Source organism: Stylophora pistillata, chromosome 8 (assembly GCF_964205215.1).
Source record: "Stylophora pistillata chromosome 8, jaStyPist1.2, whole genome shotgun sequence".
In the NCBI taxonomy this organism is placed as follows: domain Eukaryota; kingdom Metazoa; phylum Cnidaria; class Anthozoa; order Scleractinia; family Pocilloporidae; genus Stylophora; species Stylophora pistillata.
The window spans coordinates 1,315,001-1,340,000 of NC_142526.1; the positions used below are offsets into that span (position 1 = coordinate 1,315,001).

Sequence of the window (25,000 nt, forward strand, 5' to 3'; positions counted from 1 at the left end):
TGTCATCAACATAGCGTCTGTAGAGCAGAACTTCAGAGAATGAATAGTTATCTAGCCAGTTTTTTTCATGATGTCCCATAAAGAGGTTTGCAAGTACTGGAGCAAGTGGGGACCCCATGGCAACCCCATCTATTTGATCATAAAACACATCCTTAAACAAGAAACCAGTCTCAGCTGTTGCGAAGGTAAAAAGCGTTTTTGGTCAGCGGCGTTTATCTTAAGACCAGGGTTACCTTGATAAATGTATCTGATCGCCAGATCAATACATTCATCAAGAGGTATACTAGTGAACAAACTCTCAACATCGAAAGATACCATGAACTTCCCTGAGGTTGATAACTGGTTGATTTCATGTACAAAAGAAACCGTGTGGCGGATGTTGTATTCACGCGGGACATGATTTATTTTACTAATGAGAGGTTAGATTTCTCCGTTAATATGCCAATGTCAATCAAAATTCCAGCTTCCTTTCCGGCATAAAATCGAGTGAAACCAAACTCCCCCATAAGACAATGATGTAATAATATGCCTGAAGAGACGATGACGAATGGGCTCAAAATTAGTTGTTCACACCAGATACTCCATTTGTTTCCCAAAAAAAGACTTTCCATTCGTTCTTCATAAATCGACCAATGACAAACAGAAGTTCAAGGTTTAGCGAAGCAGACTATATAGAATTTTCCCAAACTTTTCTACAAAAATGTCAAAACACATTTACGGTGTTCTTTACTTCATTTTCACTCCCACTCTAAGCTTAACTCCGGATGCAAGTTAACGCAATGGTGATGCGATATCCGAGAACCAAAAGAATTAAAAAATTCGAATCGCTAAACTTTTGCAATTGCACCCTTTCCATCGGCATTTCCAGTCGTTTTTTAATATTTATTCTCTGGCGGAGTCGATAACGAAGTAAATCCAAAACGCCACGTTGATTATAAGAAATGTCAGCGGAAACAGAATTCTACTGCGGCTGTCAATCCTTTCTACATTGACGTCTTGCTCTGTAAATGACTTAATTTTCTCCCGCAATGAAGACAGTTGCCGCTGTAAGTATCTCGTCTTGAGATCACTGGGTTCTCCATCACCTGTGTCACTCTAGATGAGAGAGTATCATGAAAGGAATTTAAAAATAGATCAAAACACATCGAAAAAAAAAATGTAAATGAAAGATGAACGAGAAAGGGCCTGAATACGAATCCGTTCTGAAAAAATCGGGAGATGAACAAGAGTTGGCCTGATTAAGAATCTATTAAAAAAAATGCAATTATGGAAGACAAAGAGAGTGTAGAACAAAACCACCGTGAGACTAAAATGAAAAAAGCAAGATTGATATCATAGGTGCTATTCAAATGAAGTTTACGGAAATCTATTTTAGCTACAGGTACGAAAATTTAAATTGAGTTTAAATGAGAACAAACTAGATTGTATCAACTGCATACTCAACTCTATCGCATTCGCTTTGCCAGATGCGTTGTTTTTTTCTTAAGCGCTTGATGTCTAAGTTACATAAGACAAACACACAAACAAAAAAACACTTAAAGTGGTGATGATAACATTAAGAATAATGATATTGATGATGATATTGAAAATGGGATCTTCATCACAAACCCCTATTTCCAAGTCAACTTTCTTAAGCTTCCTGTTCAGTTTATCTCGCTTTCTCGTCTCCAAGCTATCATGGAAGTTGATAACAGCAAACTCAACGAGAGCTCCAAAAACGTACACTAAACATAATATAAGTATCCAGTCGCTGTACTTTGTGTAAGTTACTCGAGGCAAAGAGTTCTGAACTGCTGCTGTGAGAGTAATCATAGTGAGGACCTAGAAAACACATGGAATTGTTTAGTACTTAGCGTTGCTAAAACTTTTGATCTGGGGTGCAAGTTTCCTCAAACAGATTCAAATTCGATGGATTTTTCCACGTTTGATTTTTAATGCACGATCTTTACCTTATTTTAAATCAATCTGCCTCAATAAAAACGCATTTGATTACATAGTTACTTCGTGGATTTCATTTTACCCACAGGCGGATAATGTCTACACTTACTTACCACAAAGCGCGAAATCCGAAGTCTTGGGTTCGAATAATGGGAGATTCCCTTTTCTACTTTATTCCGAGCCTGTGAGAAGTCAAACGATCGACTGACAGCTTTCTTCTATACCCATTTCCGTCTTCTATTTGTTAATGTATTTACAGTGCTGTTATTGTTATTACCGGGTAGTAATGTCTCACCGTTGTGATGCAGAGCGCGACTCTTGCAGGCGCCGCCTTGTAGTTTATCCAAAAGGATATCCAGGACAAGGCCACGATCAAAATAGATGGGAGGTACGTCTCTGTTATGAACAAACTTAGTCTCCTTTTAAAAGTAAACGTCAAACTAAGTCTTGAATAGTTCCCTAAAGAATACAATCGTCGATGATCATCAGTGCAGTGAACTCTGATAGCTGAGCTTGTCAGCAGGTCTTGGAGTCAAAACATGAACGAGCCGTATAGAAGGCAACAACATCTAGTAACCAATGGCAGTTCTCGTAAGGAACATCTCAATGATCATCGATAAGTTTACCAACTATTAACCTTCTATTTTTTAGCCCCTTCTGATGATTACTTTAAAGCAACACTTCGGGCTAAAAATAAATAGTTGTTGTTCTATTTCGTCTTTGTTTTAGTGAGCTAAAATAGAGAGCAATAACTTCAAGTGGGGACAGTAAAGTTATGTTCGTGATTGATTTCCAGAAAGGGCAAATCTTTTTTTTAACTAGTTTGATGATGCAAGAAATGCGAAGCTTTTTGTTTGTTTGTTTTTGTTTCAAGTCCATGTTGTTTGTCTTACCTGTGGAGTACACATCTGTTGTCTCCGAACCTTTGATTCTTACTAAATCCATCTGTGGCAGGGAGATGTCAGTAGCTTGTTCTACTGAATGTTCGTGGCCTCTTTTCCAGATGTATATGGCGTCAACCTTTGAGTAGGAATCTGACGCAAATATGAGATTGTTTACTGGTGTGCATTATAAAATCGTTAAAGGAATTTTCCCCTTTATCAGACGGTTAAGTCCAAGTCAATTTCTAGTTTCCAAGTCTTCATGGGACAATTTTAAAGTTAAATGTGGCTAAAAGAGTTTTGAGAATTGAAATATGAAGAATAACAAGCTTATTTCTGTCAGTACATTTGGCTTCCCACAGACAAAAAACAAGCCTTTGTTAAGTGCGCGTTCATTTTTCTTCCTTCTGTTATAACTATCGTGACTATTTTGGTAAAACAGGAGATATTCTCTACTTACAGCTCATGATGTTCAGTTGACACTTTTGACAATCCATGGGATACTTGTGTAGCTTCATTGGACAAACACCAGTGACTGAAATCCTGTAACAGAATACTTCCTTTCATTTTGAATCGAAAGTCCCTGCCAGTATCCGCCCTAAGATCATCGATGAAAAAATTGATGAATCGCCACTCAGCAATGCATCAGTTGATCAACATCGATTGTTATTAGAAGACGAGGTCGTACTGATAATTATGCCAATCTCTTTATTAGTGACTATGCTTTAACCGCAGACATTGATCAGTTGATCCATTCCGTTATTGAAACAAGACATACTTTGACTATCCCAACGGTTGGAAAACTAATCATTGGGCTCGAAAATGCCCCATTTTATTGTATTTAACACAAGTGACAAACAATGTATGCACGGGGTTTTTTTTCAATTTTTTCTTTTTGCTTCAACTTGTCCGTAATGTTCATGGATGTTGCTCCATGTATTCAACTGGGCTCACGACTAAGGAAATCGATATTGACCGACACCACTCTGAAAAATAGTTCAAATAAATGACGCAACCAAGCTTTTGAATTGAATGTAAACTAATGCGTTCGGAACAAACTTTAAACAGCATGATAATTTGTTTTTATAAACTGAGTGAATGAAAATTGGTCACTGGAAAGAGTTTGCAAAGCTGACGTTTCGAGCGTTAGCAATTCGTCGGAGATTTGATTAAGGGTTAAGGCTCGAAATGTTAGCCTTTGAAACTCTTTACGGTGGCCAATTTACATTATGAAATCTGTTGATAATTAACAACTATTAACCGAAGTAGAGGTGCTTAGCGGTGGATATTTACGGAGCCGCGAAGCGACGAGGTAAATATCCACCGCTAGCCACCGACACTGCGGTGAATAATTTGAATATATCAACAAAGTTGAAATGGTAAATTGGCCACCGTTACGATTATAAAAGCTGACGTTTCGAGCGTTACTTCGTCGGAGCGAATGAGGTGAATAGTTGTTTTAGTATATACTAAAACAGTGAGATAATATACACCACCAAAAATGAATTTGAGTGATTTCTTCGCTTGTAACGGATGCAAACCGGGACGCCATTTTTCCCAAGTTGCTTGGAGGTAAATTGCAAAGGAAATTCGGAGTTTGACTAGCCAATCAGAGCGCGCCTTCAACGCTATCCATTGTTTTAGTATATACTAAAACCAAGTTATCTTGTTACACTTCCCATCGACGCAGAACCAAAGGATGGAAAACCAATGACAATTTTTACTATTAAGATAACGATTTCCATTAGAGCACAATGCAGCTTTATCATACCTTATACTAAAGAATACTGTTCCGTTGGGCCAAAATGTCAGCACATAATTTTTCTTAGTGATTTCGTGAAAATTTGACCTCTTTTCATCTTTGAAATAAGTGTCTGGGATCCATATGTTATTCAGTATGTCTCCCTGGGCGACAATCTGAGACGTGCCGCTGAACCTTAGCCGTGGATCTTGCCAAGTTTGACGGAAATACATTGTCATCCTATAATCCTTTTGCATAGAATAAGAGAAACAGTGATAACAATCAAAAGATGGAAATAGAAAAAAAAAAAAAAAAACAACTACAACAACAACAAGAAAACAAACATAAAAAGCAAACAAGAACACACATTTGAATATTTAAATACCCTTCGTCGACTTATCTCAACGCTATTCACCGAATCTTAAGAATTGTCAGATACACCACTTTTTTTTGCTTTTGTCGCCTTTTCAGTGTTAAATTCAATGGAAGCTTTTTTTGTAATCTACCAAACTATAGTTAAATAGGCTGGTGTTTGTCATGCCAAAGGACTCGAAATATCTGCACTCTCACCTTTCAAGTCTTCTTCGTCATGCGGATTAGCCTTGAAGAAGATTGGTTCTACACTTTGTTATTATCCTTTATCAGAACCTGATATCTTTTTTTTTTTACAAAAAGCCTTGTTAATCTAAACTAAAATATCTTACCATACTGGTCACCGAGATTTCACCAATATCGACAATGTATAGGTCAACATAGACGGTTACCGGCCTTCCTGACGAAAAGGAAAATTAAACGAAACAATAAAAGTTATGTATGCTTTTCCCCCAATAAGATATTCTGCTTCTATTTTAATCACTCTGCTATATCTAAAGGTATAAATCTTTGCATCCCTTTGTAATTTAGATTTTTCGGTTTCTGAATTCTCAGCTGGGGTAAGTTTCTCCTCTCTTTACGTCTTCCTGGATTCATTTTTGCCCTTTTCCTTTTGCTATCATCCTTTTTTTTAACGAATTATCACAAACTTAAAAAGAAAACCGAAACGCTATCAAAGTTGTGTTTTCTAAAAGGGTCACAGTCGCTAAGAAAATTTTCTCCCTGAATCCTCGGCAATTTGATTTATCATCCCCATTCAGAATAATTGGGGTGTTGGAGAAAATCAAACTCATCTATGCTATACTTGTGTACTGCACAACCTTACCTCCAAACTTTGGTCGCAATCTCTTGTCATAGCTTTTAAACAACAAATCCAAAGTCTTGGTGGCGTTAGCCGTTCTTTTTGTCTCAAGGTCATGGCTGAAAGGAATCACAAAAAATTACCACGTTAAGAAGGAAATAATGCAGAGAAAATAAAGCTAATACTGAAAAATACATGATGAGGGAAAATCGTCTAGATGGTAAATTTTTAACAAGTCACTTCAGGAATAAAAAAGTTGTTTGTCTATCAGATCCATACAGAAGGAATCAGAATGTTTAAGCAGAACGATGTTCATTATTCATTTGTGGTTTACTATCATGGTTTCCTTGATATGAATTTCTAGCAAATAAGTGAATAAAAAAATCTCAATTTTTGATTAAACAACCCTTAGAAAATATTGAATGCTTCCAAGTTCTTAAGTTGGAATTAACAACATTCTTGGAAATGGGAGGGATTAAAAATTGAACACTGCATTGACCAACAGAAGACCATCTTGCCAAAACTGATGAAGATTTATAAGTGCGGGTATTTTTTTATAAGTCATTCTGCTTCTGAAAATAGACTGTAAAACCTTACAAGGCTATACCATTTTCCATGAAAAAAAAAACAGTTTTATAAAAATATGTGGTCATGGATCGTCGTAGTATGGGAACAACCTTGTCAGATTCAGTCCTAAATAGGTAGGCATACAAATGTCAGTGGACATCTTCTGCTGATTTTACCATTCTCTGAAGGCTGCCTAATGACTCAAAAGATGTAGATGCTCGAAAATGGAGTGGAAAACTAGATAGAAACTAATTATAATTTATGTTGACGATTCAAAGTGCTTTGTTCCAGCGTATCCTCTGAGTCTGTCAACGATTTACTTAGTAGAATTACCCTGATGTCAAAATTATCTTAGGATTAATGAGCAGGGATCAAGTTACTGGGATGATTCGGTTTTAGAGTGAAAGACCCTGACGACATCGGAATAGTCATCTAACGACGGAATATCATAGAAGCAAAGTATTAGTAGGTTTTTACCAATAGGACTTACTCTTTATCATTTTGATCCGCTAATGTGGCCGGGTCAAACATAAAAAATATGAAAGAAAATGCCAGCCAGGAGATTTGAGCAGACATGGAGGAGCTGGCGCTACAACCAATCTGAGGGCGGTGTTGATCCGTCTGAAACGGCGAAGCGGTAAACCTGTTATGAAAGACAAAAGAGTTATCAGCTCATAAATCTCATAAAATGAGTACAGTAGCATTAATTTCATTGGTAATCAGATGTTAGGCGTTTTGGAATAATTTATATGTATTAACCATTTATAATGCATTCTAGGTTGGGGATGAATAAATGTCTAACCAAAAAGCATGGTACTGATAACAATGAATTGTAAATTAAAAAAAAAAATTAAGTCGTGCAATGTTTTACACCTTTGGGTTGAGAACTGGTTCCTGTTTATGAAAAATTTACTTCAAACGTGTTGACCAATTTGTCAGTTTTCAGACATCTGTTCATTAATATATGAAAATACAAACATGCCTTTTTCTCTCCAAGAAATATGGTGGGAAGGAAAATTTTGCATATTTTCCGGGTCATTTTAGTATCTGTGAAACACGTATCAAATAAATAAATGAAATGTGCATTTTCCAATATGAAATTACTTCTAGGAAAATTACATAGTGGCTTCAACTAGGAATATTTAGTGGACAAATATTGACCAAAAAATATATGAGAAGGGCTGAGATATTTAATTAAAGTATTGGTCAAACATTTCGTGCCGTTGACCTAAATAAGACAGCCGGTTAAAAAAATAAAAAAAAAGAAAAATTAAAAATATTTATTATTGAAACGCCAATGAAATACCAGGTGAGCCTTCGTGCGAAAACGCAATATCGTCGCAAGTTACTATGGTTACATAATAAATCGCACCTTTGAAACGCAATTGAAAAAAATGGCCTGTTTTTTAATTGTTATTTATACAATAAATAGAATATTATATGGTCGCTTGGAGCTACGAAATTTCTTTTCTAGCGGTGGAAAATATTTCACTATTTATTGTACTGGAAAATTTTAAAGGATCAAGTAAACGGTGTAAGTTTCAAAGGCGGGGGTCGTGGTGGTGGTGGGGGAGTCATGGTGGTGGGGGGTTGTGGTGGTGGTGGTGGTGGTGGTGGGGGGTGGTGGTGGTGGTGGGGGGTGGTGGTGGTGGTGGTGGGGGGTGGTGGTGGTGGTGGTGGGGGGTGGTGGTGGTGGTGGTGGGGGGTGGTCGTGGTGGTGGTGGGGGGTGGTCGTGGTGGTGGTGGGGGGTGGTCGTGGTGGTGGTGGGGGGTGGTCGTGGTGGTGGGGGAGTCATGGTGGTGGGGGAGTCATGGTGGTGGGGGAGTCATGGTGGTGGGGGGTGGTGGTGGTGGTGGTGGTGGGGGGTAGTGGTGGTGGTGGTGGTGGGGGGTGGTGGTGGTGGTGGTGGTGGGGGGTGGTGGTGGTGGTGGTGGAGGGTGGTGGTGGTGGTGGTGGAGGGTGGTGGTGGTGGTGGTGGGGGCTGGTGGTGGTGGTGGGGGCTGGTGGTGGTGGTGGGTGGTGGTGGGGGTGGTGGTGGGTGGTGGTGGTGGTGGTGGTGGTGGTGGTGGTGGTGGGGGGTGGTGAATGTAGTGGTGGTGGGGGGGTGGTGGTGGTGTTGGTGGTGGTGAGGGGGTGGTGGTGGTGGTGGTGGTGGTGGTGAGGGGGTGGTGGTGGTGGTGGTGGAGGGGGTGGTGGTGGTGGTGGTGGAGGGGGTGGTGGTGGTGGTGGTGGAGGGGGTGGTGGTGGTGGTGGTGGTGGAGGTGGTGGTGGTGGTGGCGGGGGGTGGTGGTGTTGGTGGTGGCGGGGGGTGGTGGTGTTGGTGGTGGTAGGGGGTGGTGGTGTTGGTGGTGGTAGGGGGTGGTGTTGTTGGTGGTGGTAGGGGGTGGTGGTGGTAGGGGGTTTTGGTGGTTTTGGTGGTGGAGGCTATAACAAGGTAATTTTTTTTTCAGTTTTTTAACTGAGTTGATAAAGTAAATTGGAAACCGTGAAGGGTTTTAACGCTGACGTCTCGAGCATGAGCCCTTCGTCACAGCAAAGGTGCAACCTTCGGCAAAGTGTGGTACAACAAAAAGATGTATAACATTCCTTTCATGTTACCAAGAAATTTAACTTCTCCCGACAGCTTGTTTGTTATTTGCGTGTCTCTCTCTTCTTTTATAATTCATTCATTCTTTAATAGTTCTTACACGTTGCATGGTATGCATCTTAAAGAAACCAAGAGAAAGCTGAACGAAAACGGAAGGTAGGCTGAAATCTCAAACTAACGAACATTTTCATATTAATATTGATTTATGGAGTTTGTTTTCTTTACATAACAGGTATACGCTATTGGTGGTTATTTATTCAAACAATAAAATAAATCACAGCGAGATTTGTGAAATAAACTTCTCGGATAGTATATAAAACTCTTAAAGGACATCTCGAGCTTTAAAAAGAAATCAATCATTCGGTGATTCATATGCGAATGAAACATTTTTGTCAGTTGATGCTGTTTTTGAATTCAATGTTATGCACTGAGAGATGAAAAAAGCAATCAAAGAAAAATAAATAATAGGAATACGACTGCCTTCGCATTTAACTGATCTTGAGAAGTTTTGAATTCAAATCGATATAGCTTAAAAATTAGTCCAGGACATTGCTTATGCGAGGTTATAAACCTATCAAAGTTAAAAAACAAACCGCACTTTACCGATGTATTCATAAAATTAAGTAAGTGAAAATCAGGAATTCCGATTTGTAGCGGTCAATTCTGAGTAACACTGATAGCGATAGATTTAGGTGGCCTGCAATAATGGTCTTCACCTTAAGAGTTTCCAGCCAGTAGAATTTGGATGAAAATACGAAATTGTATTCAAAAGGGAAAAAAACCAAATGTTTAGTAATTTAAATTGTTATGCTTGAAGTGTACTTCACCTTATACCAAGTCGTAACCTCTGCCACCATCCGTTGAGAATTTACGATTCAAGAACGTAAGTGCAGAACTTTACCTTTTGCAATAAATATCGTATTCAAGTAACTGATCCGCTTATGGTGTTGCAACATTGTTTTTTTGCAGGCTTCGATTCCAGTCTTATTGATGTAAACCGTGTCAAACGCCTTGTTTTGATTTTTTTGGTATATCTGTTTTTGTTATCCTGCTGAGATCTCTGTGAATGCCTCCTTTCACTCGTCATAAATCAAATCGCAGGAACAAAAACTTTGAAAAGAAGACAAAAGAGTGCTAAGGAAGTACGAGGCATGGGCAAATGCTTTACGCGCGGAGCAGATTAAAAAAGAATAGACAGCAAAAAAAACGCATGTTGGTGTTGGAAAACATCGCTAAAAAAATCCCCCAATATCATGCATAGAACTAAAATAGGCATTGCTCTTCAATACTGGTTGGCTAGTCTCTAAGGACAAAGCCTTAAACAAAAAAATTAACTTTTTTCGCGTGTGGGACGCTCTTGTGTACACACTCTTTCGTGCGACACTCGGATGCCTAAGAGTTCGTAATTCTCGTAAATGGTCTCTCGCCAGTCGGCGCATCATTATAGAACAAGCGAACACGCCAAGCGCATGGACGAGTTACGTAATCTTGAAGTTGCGGCATTCTCATTACGTCACAAAAATTTAAAAAACATTTATGAACTCAAGCACAAGAAAGCCGTCTTTAGCAACCAGGTAAAGCACTTATAAACGATGACAAGCATATCCTTTTACACAAGGAAAAAATACACACATATAAATCCTGTATTTATTAGTTCTTGATATTGCAATCTGCTCAAGGCGTTTTAAGGTAATTTATGGGCGCCAAATAACTTTTTAAGGAAAGCATTTGCTCAGGTCGGACATCATCTCGTAGAGCCAGACACCAATCAGTTTCCATTTCAAAAAGGATAGGAAATGCAACGATTACTCGTATTTGTCTCTCTTACAACTTTGGATCTCGGATATGGTAAAGGTAAGAGGTTCCGTAATGATTTGTCTTTTTTCTTACTTTAAGGACGCGTTGGTAAATCCAAGTATCTCTTTCTCAGGTGTGAGAGTAAGGGTCGAGGAAACAAACTAAATGTTAATGGCCTAAACGCCTTCGGAAAGAAAAAAACTAGAGAACTCCAGCAATTGAATGTGTCGTCTGATTTTTTCTAATTTCAAGAGATTAATTTTTAGTTTAGTAATTATCATCCCAATATTTCTTAAAGTTGCTACAGTTTATTTTCATACTCAAACTTAGTTTTTTTTTTATTTTTTTTTTTATCGCTATGGAAAATTTTATTTAGGTGCAACTGTTGACACGCTAGTCTAAGAACATGAAGCATTGCTTCAAAAAGGAGGGTAACATCATTTTGCAAATAAGTTATTTATTAAAGCGAAGTTTAGAAAAACATATACCTGCGAAATGATACGTTATGTGGACCCCTAGCTGAGGTTTTACTCAACGATAGCTGATAGTTGTAGGTGGGTAGTAAACCTAATGGCTGTCCAAGTGTTTTAGAGGTAGAACAGGTACCAGCCTTAAACACGTGCATGTTTAGCTTTTATCCACGGACTCGAACCATGAAGGAAACCCTTGAACTATGAATGATACCAACATCAGTGCTTCTAAGATTCTGTGATCTGAGTAAATGGTTAGAAGTAATATTTACCACCTCTTATCATGAGGCAGACTTGCGTGGTGAAAGGAAAAGTAACGAAAAAAAAAGTGTGTTTGGGATGAAGTCTACGATAACCTAAGCCTAACCTTAACCTCAAATTTGCATGTTTTCAAAGTCAGTTTATGTGTAAGGCTTGTACAAGAAACAAGATAAAAATTACTACGCCACATCTTTACAACAGAAAAAGGCTCAGCATTACTCGTGAGCCCTAAAAGCTGAGGCTTGAATTAACGATTGTCGCTGAATCCTAAATTTTAAAAGGCTAAAACTCATTGTTCTCATTGCTCTTTGCAGAGGATGGCTGTGCCACCTTAAGCGATGGAGACAAATCTTTCAATAAAGAAATCGAATATGTCCCAATGAAATGGTTTGAAACGCCCTCGATTGTTTCTTTAAGTCCAGGTATTACAAAAGTTTAGTTAACTAAGCCAGTTCTGTTTATTGGACTATTTTCAAAACGGTAACGTTCAAGTCAAAGTGTACCATATTGTATTTTTTTTTATCAAAACAGCACTCCAATTAGCTACACTCCAAGTATGATTAGTCTGGGGGGGGGGGGGGGGGAAGTCCTTCAAGCATCTGTTGTCTGTGACATTAAAAGGCCTTTTTGATAACTTGATCGATCTGAAGTCAAGATAGCTTGCCAGAAAAATGTCCACTTAAGAAACCTAAACGAAACATTGAGCCACTTTGATTCCCATCGCATCTGCTTCAATGCAAGTAAGGTTTCACCATACACCCCTTAACTCCACCCAAGGCAAAAAAATCCAATCTAGCGAAAGGCAATATTCATAAGTGTACAGCATAGAAAGATATATATTTTTTTTCATGAGAAGCATGCACCGGTGAAAAAGCGCTTGGTCTGGAAAGTGGTATCGTTACATTCCAACAAATGACGGCGTCCTCCATCTTTAAAAAAAATCACGGTCCATCTAATGGAAGACTCAACCGCGCTGCTGCTGATGGAAAAACAGGCGCTTGGTCAGCAGGGGCTAATGATGCTAATCAGTGGCTTCAAGTGGATTTTGGAAGAAATGTCAGAATTACAAAGCTCGCTACTCAAGGGCGTCAAGACTACGATCAATGGGTGAAGGCATTTACTCTTTCATACAATGTTGATGGCAACCCGTCTTTTCAGATTTATCAAGAGAATGGTGCTGAAAAGGTCTGGTAAAGTACAAGTTGCCTAGTAAAGAATATTCCCGTTAAACATAATTTTCTATATTTTAAAATGTTAAAAAACTTATAAAAAGAAATACAACTAATAAGATAATTTATTACAAAAATTTAATTTGAGTAATAAAAACAAACTTCGAAATTAAAACAAAAAGTATGAAATTAAAATTTTGGATTCAACAAAGAGTTTCACATTTTTTAACGAGAACTGTAAATGACTAAACGTCGTAAGCTACTCTTTTAATCAGGCTTATGACATAGCTATCAGGCATAAAGCTTTCTCCTCAAATTCCTAAATCTTTAAAAGGTAAAAAGGTTTGCTCCTTGTTCACCATCTTTTTCAGGTTTTTAATGGCAACAGAGACAGGGATACAATCGCGAACCATATACTTATTCAGCCAATCATAGCCCGGTCCGTCCAAATAAAACCAAAATCATGGGACGGTCATATATCCCTGAGAGCGGAGTTTTACGGATGCATCCTTTCAGGTAATGCCTGAGACAATTTATTTAATCGAAAAGAAATTCAATGTACTTCGGGTAAAACTAGCCTAGAAAACACACGGTCGACTCACTTACAAAAAGTGGCAGTTTCTCTTTTTCGTGGTAGATTATGAGTGTAGATCTTATCTCTTTTTGGTTGTGGTGTTAGTGCGTTGGTCTTACGATTCAGCAAAATAGATCGTGTTAATCACTGAACGTAAAAATAGCTAGATATTCGAAAGGAAGATTCTGAGAAAATATCACTAGTAGCGATCGTAACTTTACCCCACTTTTAACCAGCTTTAATTCAAAGTATGGCAACATCATGAGTTGTGAACTACCACAATCACAACTGTTTGTGAACTTGCAAACAAAGCCTACTTACACAGCTACTCAATTTAAAGAGAGAAGACACTTGAGAGAGATTTACATTTACTTTGTAAGAAAAAGTTCTTAAGAAAGATTTTTTTCTGTTGGTTGCGCAACAGACCGATACCAAGTGCTGGGCCGAGTCGTGCACATGGATTTCGTACAAGAGCAACTCAAAACAAAGAAAAAGGTTAACTTTGGAGACTCCCAGGAACAGCCCAATGGCATCGAGCTTGAAGTCATGGCGGATACCATTTATATGAAGGTGTGTTTGACAATTTTGTATTTAAGTTTAGTGAAAACCACAATAGGTCCCTAAGGATTAACTTTTTTTTAGGCCTGCGGGCTTTTTGAACAGAGGGGCTCATCAGAGAGGAGCCTAATGAAACTTTGCTGCGGGTGACAATGCAATTGATTTCTTCTAAATTTCGGCCAGTTGTTTTCAATACCATACATATAATGCATTTATTTGATTCAAAACGACTTTCAACTTGGAAAGAATAGTCTTATAAAAACATAAAGTTCTAGATCAAAACGTGGGGGAAGGGGAGGAAAGGCTAATATAACAGTTACATAGGTGTAGAAAACCTGATGCGACAAACAGGAACACGAAGGATGGATCAATACTTCGTTATCAATATGGTTATTGATACATATATCTTATTAGACGTTTTGTTGTGTAGTATCGCTGAGTATTTTTCCGAGTTGTACTCGTATTTTACGAGTCGTGAGTATTTTGACGAGCCCGTAGGGCGAGTCAAAATACAAATAACGGGTAAAAATACGATGTGTTCTTATTCAATGTAAATTCTAACCTGTCATCAATAATTTGTCACACAGGGAGACATTAAAATGCGTGGAACCAAGAAGCTGACAATGTTTAGCCGTAAGCTTTCATTTGTGAAAGGAAGTAAGTTAGATCTCAGAGCTCCAGATCTGTCACAAAGCTTTAATAGCCTTGAGCCTGGTGCTGATGGAAATGATGGCAAACATGGCGTAAATGGAACCACAGGTAAAAATATGGCCTTAAGCTAAGCTTGCAATCCCTCAGTTTCACCAAAGACGCTATGGCACTGGGATATGTCAGAAATGTGCTAGAAAGCTATGTGAAAATAGTAACAAAGACAATGATCTTCATATCGATGGCGATGAATATTTGGAAGGTCGCTCCTAACGTTTCTTTTTTAGAATCCCAGCCGCCATATTTAAGGTCTACATTTTTAAGCCATTTCTTACTTGTTATCAGTCGAGATATCGGCCGATACGGTGGTAGGATATATCAACATCATAACTAACGGTGGAAATGGAAACAAAGGCCAAAATGGCGCGGATGGTAGAAAGGGAGCCGACAACATGGCCAAGGTATAAAAATTAGAACATCCACAATTTATATAATTATAACAATGGCGAGACAATATACACTGAACGCATTCAAAGTTTAGTATTACCTACATTTTCAAAACTTTATGCACTTCTCTGTCTGGTTGTTGTTGTTGTTGTTTTTTTAGTTGTCAGAATAGAATTCTTCCTACCCGTTTATTATCACTACGACTACTTTGTGTCGCAAGAAAGTTCATGAAATTGATCTGAAGCTATCGATATATGCATGACTATGTGGAGGTTCAACTGTATTAGTGTCAAAATCCCTGTTATTAATATTATTAGATAATTGGCATGGACGTTTACCGCTTAAAAATGACCGTTGTTTTGGAGCGATATAGCCACAAGAAAAGAGCTGAGTCTATAGATTAATGCAATCATTATGGTTGAGTTGATTACATTAAGGCTTTTTTTTAATCAAAACAGGAGCTGGATAAAACACAGTCAGATTGTAATGCACAAACTAAGAGAAATGAAAGGGGGAAAATCACAGGGTGTACAGAAAAAATCACAGGTACACCTGGCGTCAAAGGAGGAAATGGAGGAGATGGAGGATACGCTGGAAAGTCAGGTCACTAGCCCACCTGTTTTTGCTTTTTTTTTGTCGTCTTTTGCTTGTTAAAGTATCGTTAGGTGACTGTTTTTATGCTGATATGTTTCGTTTTGCTCGTTGAGTAAGTCTCACTGAGTTTACCTCATTTTTTAGAAATTATAAATTCGCAAGATTTTATCATAGTGTTGGCATGGAAGGAGAGGTTTAATTTTGTTTCAAAATTGTTTATGTTAGTGGAATGACATTTAAACTAATATCACTCGTTTAATTTATTTCACTGAAGCTATGCTTTGTCTAAAAACAGGAAATGGAGGAAACGCTGGCCGTCAAACAATTTATTTAATAAAATTACTAGGGAGTATAGAGTTACGGACGTGTCGTGGAACAGGAGGGAAAGCTGCGAAAAATGGAGTGGGAGGAGAAGGTAAAGGCTCGCACCCTCTCTAACTTTTTTGATCTTCCTTTTCGCATTTACACGCGGGATATCAATATCCTGCATTCAGTTCTTCCCTTGTAATTCTTCCTTGGAGCTACTGCGATCATTTCCTGCTATTAGCAGAATTTTTTGCAAACAGATTGTTAAGTATATGGGCAGATCCGTAAAATCTATCTTCCTGCTCTCAAAACCAACTATATCTTTAAAACTTTTAACCTGCATATTGCCTTAGTTTGATAAAATCATCATAGCTTTGGATCTGAAAGGAGAATTGGTAAGATGCGCCCAGAGATGCATGCTGATGATGATAATGCTGGAAATCACCAAAGGCGATAATGTTTCATTGCCACGTATACATACCACAATGAATTTATTAGTCAGAATAAGGTGAAAAGAATCTTTTTTAGCGTGAGATCTGGACTTCATCTTCCTTTTAATCGAACTTGACTCGCATTTAACTGACAGGAGGTGAAGGAGGATTAGGAGGGCATGGAATCAAATGCAAATACAGCCATAGAGGCAAAGTAATCGGAATAGCGTGCAAGGCTGATGGTCAAATCGATGCATCTCGGGGACCAACTGGAAATAAAGGTCGCAACGGGCAAAGTTGAGTATTACCCATCGGCTGCCCTTTTAAGAATGTCGTACTTAAACTTCTCGCATAAATTTTCCTGAGCCTGCAGATTTTTTATCAATCGAGTCCATACTCGCTCATTGCATCATCCCCTTGGAGTAAATCTGGCTGTATTTAAGTTGTAAAACGAGACAAATTTAGAACACATCTTCTCACTCTTACCCTTGAACCACAAAAGTATGTTCCAACACTTTTGAAAATGACTTAAAATGATTCCGAAATTGGTCAAATTCGATCCATAAATTTGATACCATCGTCCCAGATCACTATCTTTTTTTCTTTCTTATTTTTTTTAGGGTTAATAAATACTCCATAAATAACATTATCTCCTGTTTTATTATTGCAGCCCCTGTAAGCGCTGGTTCAGATGGTGAGGTAGCAAACTCCTTCTTGCAGAAGTTAAAACTAGACCGCAGTCAGAAAAATAAATATCCACTGGTGCTAATGAAGGTGATGACAAGATATGCTGAGGAACTAGTCTTGGTCAACAATACCAGAAATGCCCAAGCAGTCTTTGAGTTCATAGCTGATTTAGCGATCGGAAGAGATGAGGATCTAAGAAAACGTAGGATAATTTGTAGGAAACCGAATTTCGTGGGTCGGCACATCTGCTGACTTTCGAGTTTTCGGATTTCGTATTATTTCAAAAAAACTGACACCTTGTCAGAAGTTAAGGCGGTTAGCTGAATACTTTGGATCAATACCACAAAGCTGGGCGAGTCTAGACATGCCGAATGGGATTCAACAACATCAAAAAAAAAAAAAAAACTCTGAACTCGTTAAGCTAAAAACACGGTTGCTTTGAAGAAGCTGTAATTTTGCTATGGTAACCTTATATGTCAAATTGGACAGTTTTGTTACCATGGTCAAGGGGACAAACGAAATATGTGGAGGCTACAATTGATCTAAAGGTTAATGTTTCAGTAACAGACAATTTGAAGCCACAAAAAACTAGTAAATTAGGTTCATTTTCTACGAGGGTATAGGATTAGGCTTTGAAATCAATGACCATTCAGAAATACATTAGTAATCAGTAGAAGGATTGTAAAATCAAAAAAACAATGACTGGAAAGAAAGTCAGAAGTGAATACCGCCAGAACTATGCGGTAAAAACTTTCTTGAATTGCTTCCTAAAGCAAACCGCTGAAGTGAATCGAGTTCAGCGAAGAAATTCAAAGAAACTACATTTTGTTTTTCAGTTTCAAAACGACGGCTGGGTTTCCTAAACAGGAAGGGATTTGATAGATTTGGAAATAACAAATTATTTGCACCTCTCATGAAATGGGAAACGTTCAAAGAACAACTTGTTAAGATAAAAGATAACGCTCAAGCGTACGAAAATGCCTACAACGGCATACGTGCATCCATTGAACAACAAGAAGGTATAAAACAAGTGTTGCAAGCCCTTCCTTTACCAGCTAAGATCCAGGTCTCTAAAGAAAAAGAAAGACTTGTGGAAGCAAGAAGGATAGCATTTAGTGAAAAGAGAACCTATGTGCAGGTACGTATCAGTCCTCGTTATTCACCTAAGAACCCTTTTAGTCAGCCGGATAGTCTGTCTGTCATATGAAATAATTTGGATATATCAACAAAGTTGAAATGGTAAATTAGCCACCGTAATGATTACAAAAGCTGACGTTTCGAGCGTTAGCCCTTCGACGGAGCGAATACGAACGAACGCCTTTCATTCCACTAGTTTATTCATGTTTTTCTCGTTGCCATACTCCCACCAATAACGTAGCTCCATTTTCTGCCTTTAAAAGCACACACAACCCACAATTCCTCTATTCGCTCCGACGAAGGGCTAACGCTCGAAACGTCAGCTTTTGAAATCATTACGGCGGCTAATTTACCATTTCAACTTTGTTGATATATCCAAATTATTTCGTTACTCCCACCGACGCAGCCCCAAACAGTTTCTTTCGAAACTATCAGCCTTTATTTGTCTGTCATATGGTCCGCAAGTCAGTCAGTTAGCCAATCAACCACCATGTCACCCAGTCACTCATTTACTATGTCACTTACTCAGAAACTCATCGGCTCATTTAGTCACGCAATCACTCACTCACTCCCACACGCACGGAAAATCGCGTACGTAGGCTTTTAAATCGCCAACTTAACCTTTAAACCTATCCACATTATGATCTTTGTTATATTCACGAGAATCACTCTTGAGTGAGTCAGTTTGCTAGACATAACGTCTCGTAGTCACGTTCGACGCACTAAAAACTACTATAAAACGAATACAAGAATTGTAAAAACTGTAAAAACGTGTAAAATGGTATATAAAAAGTCACTTGTAAAAATGTAGCGGAATTCCAAATCGATTTCGATCAATTACGATCCTCATCAGTAGTACTCCGCCATGTTTAAAATACTCATAAATAATTGTTCATATAAGTGACTCTGAAATGTCCACACTTCTTCCAGGCTTCATGTAAGCGGTCATGATGTATCAATCACAGCTCGTGGGATTTGAAAAAAGTTCCATTCGTTCTTGGAGTTCATAAGCGAGTCTTCGTTCACATTATTTATCCTCACTCCTTCAGTTATTTGTCTCAGCATCGCGTCATTGTGATAAACCCCCGTCACATCCATTCGGAACTGCTTTACCTCTCTATTGTGTTTCTCTTTACAGTGTTTCCACAATGCAGATCGTTCTTCCTTATTGTTAAGTGATTTCGTATGCTCTTTCCCTCTGGTATACGCGCTCCTGGCTGTTTCCCCTACGTATACGCTGTTACACTGGATACACTTAATCTCATACGTCACACTTTCTCTATCACACGGTCCTTTTCCACCTGTGCTACACACTGGGCAGTCTTCTCGTCCACACTGTCGCGGTTTAAATGGGTCGGACTTTTGGAGTAGTCGTTTAATGGCGATTCCGGCTTTCTCCACCACTTTAATATTGAAACCTTGCTGCTTTATTTCTGTCTGGTATTCCTTCCGTAACCGTGAGTTGGGCGTAGCTGGTACAAATATTACTGATTCATTCCCGCCGCGTTTGTACCAGTTGGATTTCCTTTCGCTCTTTTCCTTTTCTCGTTCCACCTTTCTCCACTCCTTGGGTCGATGTAACGGTCTTTCTCCTTTTCGCTCAGCTCTTTGTCTCGCTCTAAAAGCTTTGAGGGCCGAATCTACAACCTCATATCTGAATTTCTTGCTGTACCCCGAGTATTGCATTCTCAGGACCATCTCGTTAACATTCTCTACTACTCGTTCCCATGGTAACAATCTGCTACAGTTAAGTAAGACCCGAAGGACTTCTTGGGTCAGGACTGTTCTCTTTGTACTCCAGCTTACGGCAGACCTAGCATGTATGACTGTCTTAGAAGCCATGCTCTTGGAATAAAACTCATACATGATCATTGAGGCTGAGGCTTTCTTGTCCTGCCTGTCTGTCTCTTCCCCTTTTGTTTCCATCCACACCTTCAAGTCAAGGATAGGTAGCTTTCCGTCCTGGTGTTTAGAGGGGTAATCTATTTCGAGTTGTATTGACGGGTGTATGTCGTTTCCTATCTGTTTTATCAATGTCATAGTCCTCTCATCGTCACTGATTCCTTGATCCTCAGCTACGGATCTCTCATCCATGTGAGTTTTTCCATCCTTGTACCTCATCCCAACTGGTGTTGCTTGCACAGCCATGTTGATGTCATCCACGTACCGTTTGTTCATCGCCATGGCCATCGTTATGAAAATGAACAAACGGTACGTGGATGACATCAACATGGCTGTGCAAGCAACACCAGTTGGGATGAGGTACAAGGATGGAAAAACTCACATGGATGAGAGATCCGTAGCTGAGGATCAAGGAATCAGTGACGATGAGAGGACTATGACATTGATAAAACAGATAGGAAACGACATACACCCGTCAATACAACTCGAAATAGATTACCCCTCTAAACACCAGGACGGAAAGCTACCTATCCTTGACTTGAAGGTGTGGATGGAAACAAAAGGGGAAGAGACAGACAGGCAGGACAAGAAAGCCTCAGCCTCAATGATCATGTATGAGTTTTATTCCAAGAGCATGGCTTCTAAGACAGTCATACATGCTAGGTCTGCCGTAAGCTGGAGTACAAAGAGAACAGTCCTGACCCAAGAAGTCCTTCGGGTCTTACTTAACTGTAGCAGATTGTTACCATGGGAACGAGTAGTAGAGAATGTTAACGAGATGGTCCTGAGAATGCAATACTCGGGGTACAGCAAGAAATTCAGATATGAGGTTGTAGATTCGGCCCTCAAAGCTTTTAGAGCGAGACAAAGAGCTGAGCGAAAAGGAGAAAGACCGTTACATCGACCCAAGGAGTGGAGAAAGGTGGAACGAGAAAAGGAAAAGAGCGAAAGGAAATCCAACTGGTACAAACGCGGCGGGAATGAATCAGTAATATTTGTACCAGCTACGCCCAACTCACGGTTACGGAAGGAATACCAGACAGAAATAAAGCAGCAAGGTTTCAATATTAAAGTGGTGGAGAAAGCCGGAATCGCCATTAAACGACTACTCCAAAAGTCCGACCCATTTAAACCGCGACAGTGTGGACGAGAAGACTGCCCAGTGTGTAGCACAGGTGGAAAAGGACCGTGTGATAGAGAAAGTGTGACGTATGAGATTAAGTGTATCCAGTGTAACAGCGTATACGTAGGGGAAACAGCCAGGAGCGCGTATACCAGAGGGAAAGAGCATACGAAATCACTTAACAATAAGGAAGAACGATCTGCATTGTGGAAACACTGTAAAGAGAAACACAATAGAGAGGTAAAGCAGTTCCGAATGGATGTGACGGGGGTTTATCACAATGACGCGATGCTGAGACAAATAACTGAAGGAGTGAGGATAAATAATGTGAACGAAGACTCGCTTATGAACTCCAAGAACGAATGGAACTTTTTTCAAATCCCACGAGCTGTGATTGATACATCATGACCGCTTACATGAAGCCTGGAAGAAGTGTGGACATTTCAGAGTCACTTATATGAACAATTATTTATGAGTATTTTAAACATGGCGGAGTACTACTGATGAGGATCGTAATTGATCGAAATCGATTTGGAATTCCGCTACATTTTTACAAGTGACTTTTTATATACCATTTTACACGTTTTTACAGTTTTTACAATTCTTGTATTCGTTTTATAGTAGTTTTTAGTGCGTCGAACGTGACTACGAGACGTTATGTCTAGCAAACTGACTCAATTATCGAACACGTTCCTGGCCTCGGCCCACAAAATTTCATCACACTCTTGAGTGACAAAATGGATAAAAATTGAAAAGCATGAACGAAAGGAAGAATTAATTCTGGAAGCAACAATCATTTAAGCCATTTGCTTTTATTCCTTTGGTTCAGGCTATCACTGAACTCGAAGCAAGCATGAAAAGCTCACTTGAAGAAATAATCGTCCAACTTCCAGACGTACATCGGGCAGCGCAGTTCAACAAAATCGACCTGTTTCTCGTTCTTCAAGCTTTAGTAGGGTTTGTCACTGGAACTACAGAGAGAGATTCATTAGCATTGCTTGGGACTACTTTAACAGTTATTGGACATTTTGCTTCGAGGTGCAAAACTGGAACACTTCAAGACAATAAGGAAAAACTCAAGAAATGGCTGATGTTTGGCATGGAATACGCCGCCCTAAAGGACTCTAGTGAGCTGGATTTTGACAAAATGGACGTGGGATCTGTACCGGAGGTCATGAAGGTAAAAGCTCTCCGTAAACCAACATTTAAATACATTAAAATACACTTTTCAGATGGTTGCCATGAGGTTTCTCAAGAATCTCAAAACGCGCCAGTGTCATTATTTAATTGAAACATTGATGTCGGGGATGAAAAGTTCACGGTTTCTTTTTTAGCTCATAAGATTCGAAGGGAATTTTTGACGGTAAATTTCTCAACTTTCTTTAAGAATAACCTTGAAATGAACAAGGAAGGGCTCACAGCGGACCTGGTTTGTATGATAGAGGAGAGGTCACTTCCACGAAACCTTGCAAAGTTCAAGGAACAGATAGAACGTTTCTTCGTGGCTGGGGGAGCAAGGATTGATCTCATAGCCAAAGTAATTGATCTGGATAATGCAATTGGTGGATACAACTTCGATATCCCTAATTTAGAAGGAACTTCAAATAAAATAGAAAGTCTGCGAAACTCTGGAGGTAAGGATAACTAAGGATCGATGGTTGATAACACGCATACCTATGTGCCACCTGCAGAGTAAAGCATATGGCAGTTGTAGGTAAGGAGGCAGACAAATTCAAAATACATGGAAGAGGTTGTATATTTAACAAACAAGGTATATTCCATCTCTCTCTTTCATTTGGTCCCTTTTTTTATTTTGACTTGCAGATTTAGACTCTCCAATTGCTGAGAACATACAACAGATGTTTTTAGATGATCTACTGACTACTTATCAGCAAATGGAAACAAGTTTTATTCAAAATCTCTACCAGTTTTACAAAAGCTTTGAGTTCCGCTTACTGTGGAATGTTGGTAGTACCTTGGTCGATTATCAGCGACGAGCAAGCAAAGCTGCTAGGGGAACCGATCAACTTCGAGGTGTACTGCAGCTGACTAGTGCTTTACAGGAAATCGATTCTATAGAAAGAAAAGGAAGAAAATGCTTCACTAAGTTCAAATACTCAACCAATACACACAAATGGTCTTTCAACAGTGTTGATGATGCCATGGTCAGTATTTTTGTAAGCGTATATGACTATGCAGTAAATGGTTTGAACCCGGGGGTAACATGTGAAGGTGTAGTCTGATCGTCCGGGTGAGTGTAGTCCTGAGAAGGACTGTTGCCGGTGGCAGTGACTGACGTTTCGACAACCTGTGCGGAAGTCATCATCAGAGTCAAGTGATTGACTCTGATGATGACTTCCGCACAGGTTGTCGAAACGTCAGTCACTGCCACCGACAACAGTCCTTCTCAGGACTACACTCACCCGGACGATCAGACTACACCTTCGTATATGACTATATGACTTATTAAAAAAGCCAGCAGTCATTTATGTTACCAAAAATATGAATAACAAGTGTGCTACTCCATGATTAGGTAGGCTGCGAGAAAGTGTTGCATACATACCGTGCCATATAAAATGCAGTATTTAAACGCCATGAAAACGACTATCCTTAATTCACAATAGTTTGGAACTGCCTGCCCAGATAAATGACTCAGTGTACACCTCTCGAAGTTGGTTAGTCAAAGAGTTAAAGACCCACTCAACCGTGGTTTTCTTGGGGCGGGTTGTAGCTTCAACATTTGACAGTTCCTCGAGATTAAGAATACCGCAAATGTTAGGTCTCCCTGTGTCATTTACCGAGTTAGTGCAATACTTGTTTGAACAACTTTTTTTCCTCTTTCTTTACTTTTATGCACTAGCTCTTTGATGATTTGCACAGAGGAAAAGCAACGTTCACAATAAAGGTTTCTGACAATTGCAAGTCATGCTACAATGTTCGTCTATTAAAGGTAGGAAAAGTTTTCAATAATGGCTGCTTCCTCAGATTGCGGGCTCATCCATCGATGCTGTATTGCTATCACGCGTAGAGAGGATGTCTACCTCCATGACACATATTAGCTTTGGTTTACTAGTTTTGGTTAGGTTCTAGTCGGTCCTTAAGTGGTATTGACTTGTTGTTGCTGAACTTTGTGTTCTGTAACCACTCTATACTATCAGGCATCATCATTTTATTCTCTTTCTTAGTTAATTTATTCATTGGATATTTGTTAGCTGCCTTCATGGCTATCTTGCTACCTTGCCTCATATGCATTGCGCTCTTTCTAAAACTCGATACTGAAGCCCATTTTATTACCTCTGGGTGACTGTGCAGCGTACTTTGGTGAACAGTCTACACAGCTCAGCTCTTGTTTATACTAGGTCCTAGTGCACTCTTAGAAAAGTTAGATTCCGTGTGTTTCGCGCTGATCGAAATAAAGGTTTCCGTAGCTAGATTTGAGGAGAGCCATTTTGCCGCAGTCGCCCGCATTGAGTTGCGTTTGATCTGTATCCATATTTGCTTAAACACTTTTGGGCACGTTGTTTTGGTTTTCCCTTTCTCCTTTTCTATCGTATTGATCATCATTATTATGTTGTTATTATAGCTACAATGGAAGTCAAAGTTTTGCGTCCACTGTGGCTTGGTAGTGAGGCAATTGATTTCTCAGCGTGGTTTCAATCGATGATTAGTCAGTCAAAAGCTGTTTCTTGTTATTCTTTTGATAGATGTATGTTGAACTTTATGGAAATGCGGCTCAAAATGAAAACAAATTACCAGCAATTGTTCATCTAAGACTGCGACATATGAGTGCCTCGTTTTTTCGGGATGGAAATGGAAAAATAAGAGAATTCAGACAGCAAAACATGGACGTTTGGCGAAAGTTTGAATTTGACCGATTTGCAATTACAGATACCGCCAAGTGTCAGGCAGAGAAGAAAAGGGGAAATAGTAAGTATTCAGACTTAAACTGATCGTATGGAGTTGATAACTATCGTTGTCAAGAAGCAGAAACACTGCTGTTGAAAACA

The 25,000-nt window shown here is 39.2% G+C and overlaps 2 protein-coding genes across 3 annotated transcripts in view; one reads left to right on the forward strand and one right to left on the reverse strand.

The window, feature by feature from the left end:
• The window catches only part of LOC111346883 (gamma-aminobutyric acid receptor subunit beta-3), an 11,883-nt gene extending 2,020 nt beyond the window's left edge, over nucleotides 1-9,863 (reverse strand). Inside the window, exons 1-10 of one of the 2 annotated variants that reach the window (XM_022954146.2) lie at nucleotides 9,717-9,863; nucleotides 6,792-6,944; nucleotides 5,759-5,853; nucleotides 5,265-5,332; nucleotides 4,591-4,808; nucleotides 3,280-3,362; nucleotides 2,832-2,972; nucleotides 2,234-2,397; nucleotides 1,609-1,821; nucleotides 1-1,095 (exon numbers count right to left, since the gene is read on the reverse strand). The exon at nucleotides 1-1,095 is cut by the window's left edge and continues 2,020 nt beyond it. In XM_022954146.2, the coding sequence (XP_022809881.1) occupies nucleotides 883-1,095; nucleotides 1,609-1,821; nucleotides 2,234-2,397; nucleotides 2,832-2,972; nucleotides 3,280-3,362; nucleotides 4,591-4,808; nucleotides 5,265-5,332; nucleotides 5,759-5,853; nucleotides 6,792-6,877 (1,281 nt within the window). In that variant the 5' untranslated portion in view covers nucleotides 6,878-6,944; nucleotides 9,717-9,863 and the 3' untranslated portion in view covers nucleotides 1-882. Of the gene's footprint in view, nucleotides 1,096-1,608; nucleotides 1,822-2,233; nucleotides 2,398-2,831; nucleotides 2,973-3,279; nucleotides 3,363-4,590; nucleotides 4,809-5,264; nucleotides 5,333-5,758; nucleotides 5,854-6,791; nucleotides 6,945-9,716 lie in introns of those variants that run through there. The other variant, XM_088730527.1, reaches the window with a different exon arrangement.
• LOC111346068 (uncharacterized) overlaps nucleotides 9,719-25,000 on the forward strand; it is an 18,827-nt gene continuing 3,545 nt past the window's right edge. Inside the window, exons 1-16 of the mRNA XM_022953363.2 lie at nucleotides 9,719-11,839; nucleotides 12,274-12,602; nucleotides 12,958-13,102; nucleotides 13,585-13,730; nucleotides 14,306-14,477; nucleotides 14,712-14,827; nucleotides 15,272-15,416; nucleotides 15,703-15,822; nucleotides 16,300-16,440; nucleotides 16,815-17,033; nucleotides 17,668-17,969; nucleotides 21,823-22,173; nucleotides 22,381-22,627; nucleotides 22,818-23,158; nucleotides 23,854-23,943; nucleotides 24,698-24,920. Coding sequence (XP_022809098.2) covers nucleotides 11,797-11,839; nucleotides 12,274-12,602; nucleotides 12,958-13,102; nucleotides 13,585-13,730; nucleotides 14,306-14,477; nucleotides 14,712-14,827; nucleotides 15,272-15,416; nucleotides 15,703-15,822; nucleotides 16,300-16,440; nucleotides 16,815-17,033; nucleotides 17,668-17,969; nucleotides 21,823-22,173; nucleotides 22,381-22,627; nucleotides 22,818-23,158; nucleotides 23,854-23,943; nucleotides 24,698-24,920 — 3,130 coding nt within the window. The 5' untranslated portion in view covers nucleotides 9,719-11,796. The remainder of the gene's footprint in view (nucleotides 11,840-12,273; nucleotides 12,603-12,957; nucleotides 13,103-13,584; nucleotides 13,731-14,305; nucleotides 14,478-14,711; nucleotides 14,828-15,271; nucleotides 15,417-15,702; nucleotides 15,823-16,299; nucleotides 16,441-16,814; nucleotides 17,034-17,667; nucleotides 17,970-21,822; nucleotides 22,174-22,380; nucleotides 22,628-22,817; nucleotides 23,159-23,853; nucleotides 23,944-24,697; nucleotides 24,921-25,000) is intronic.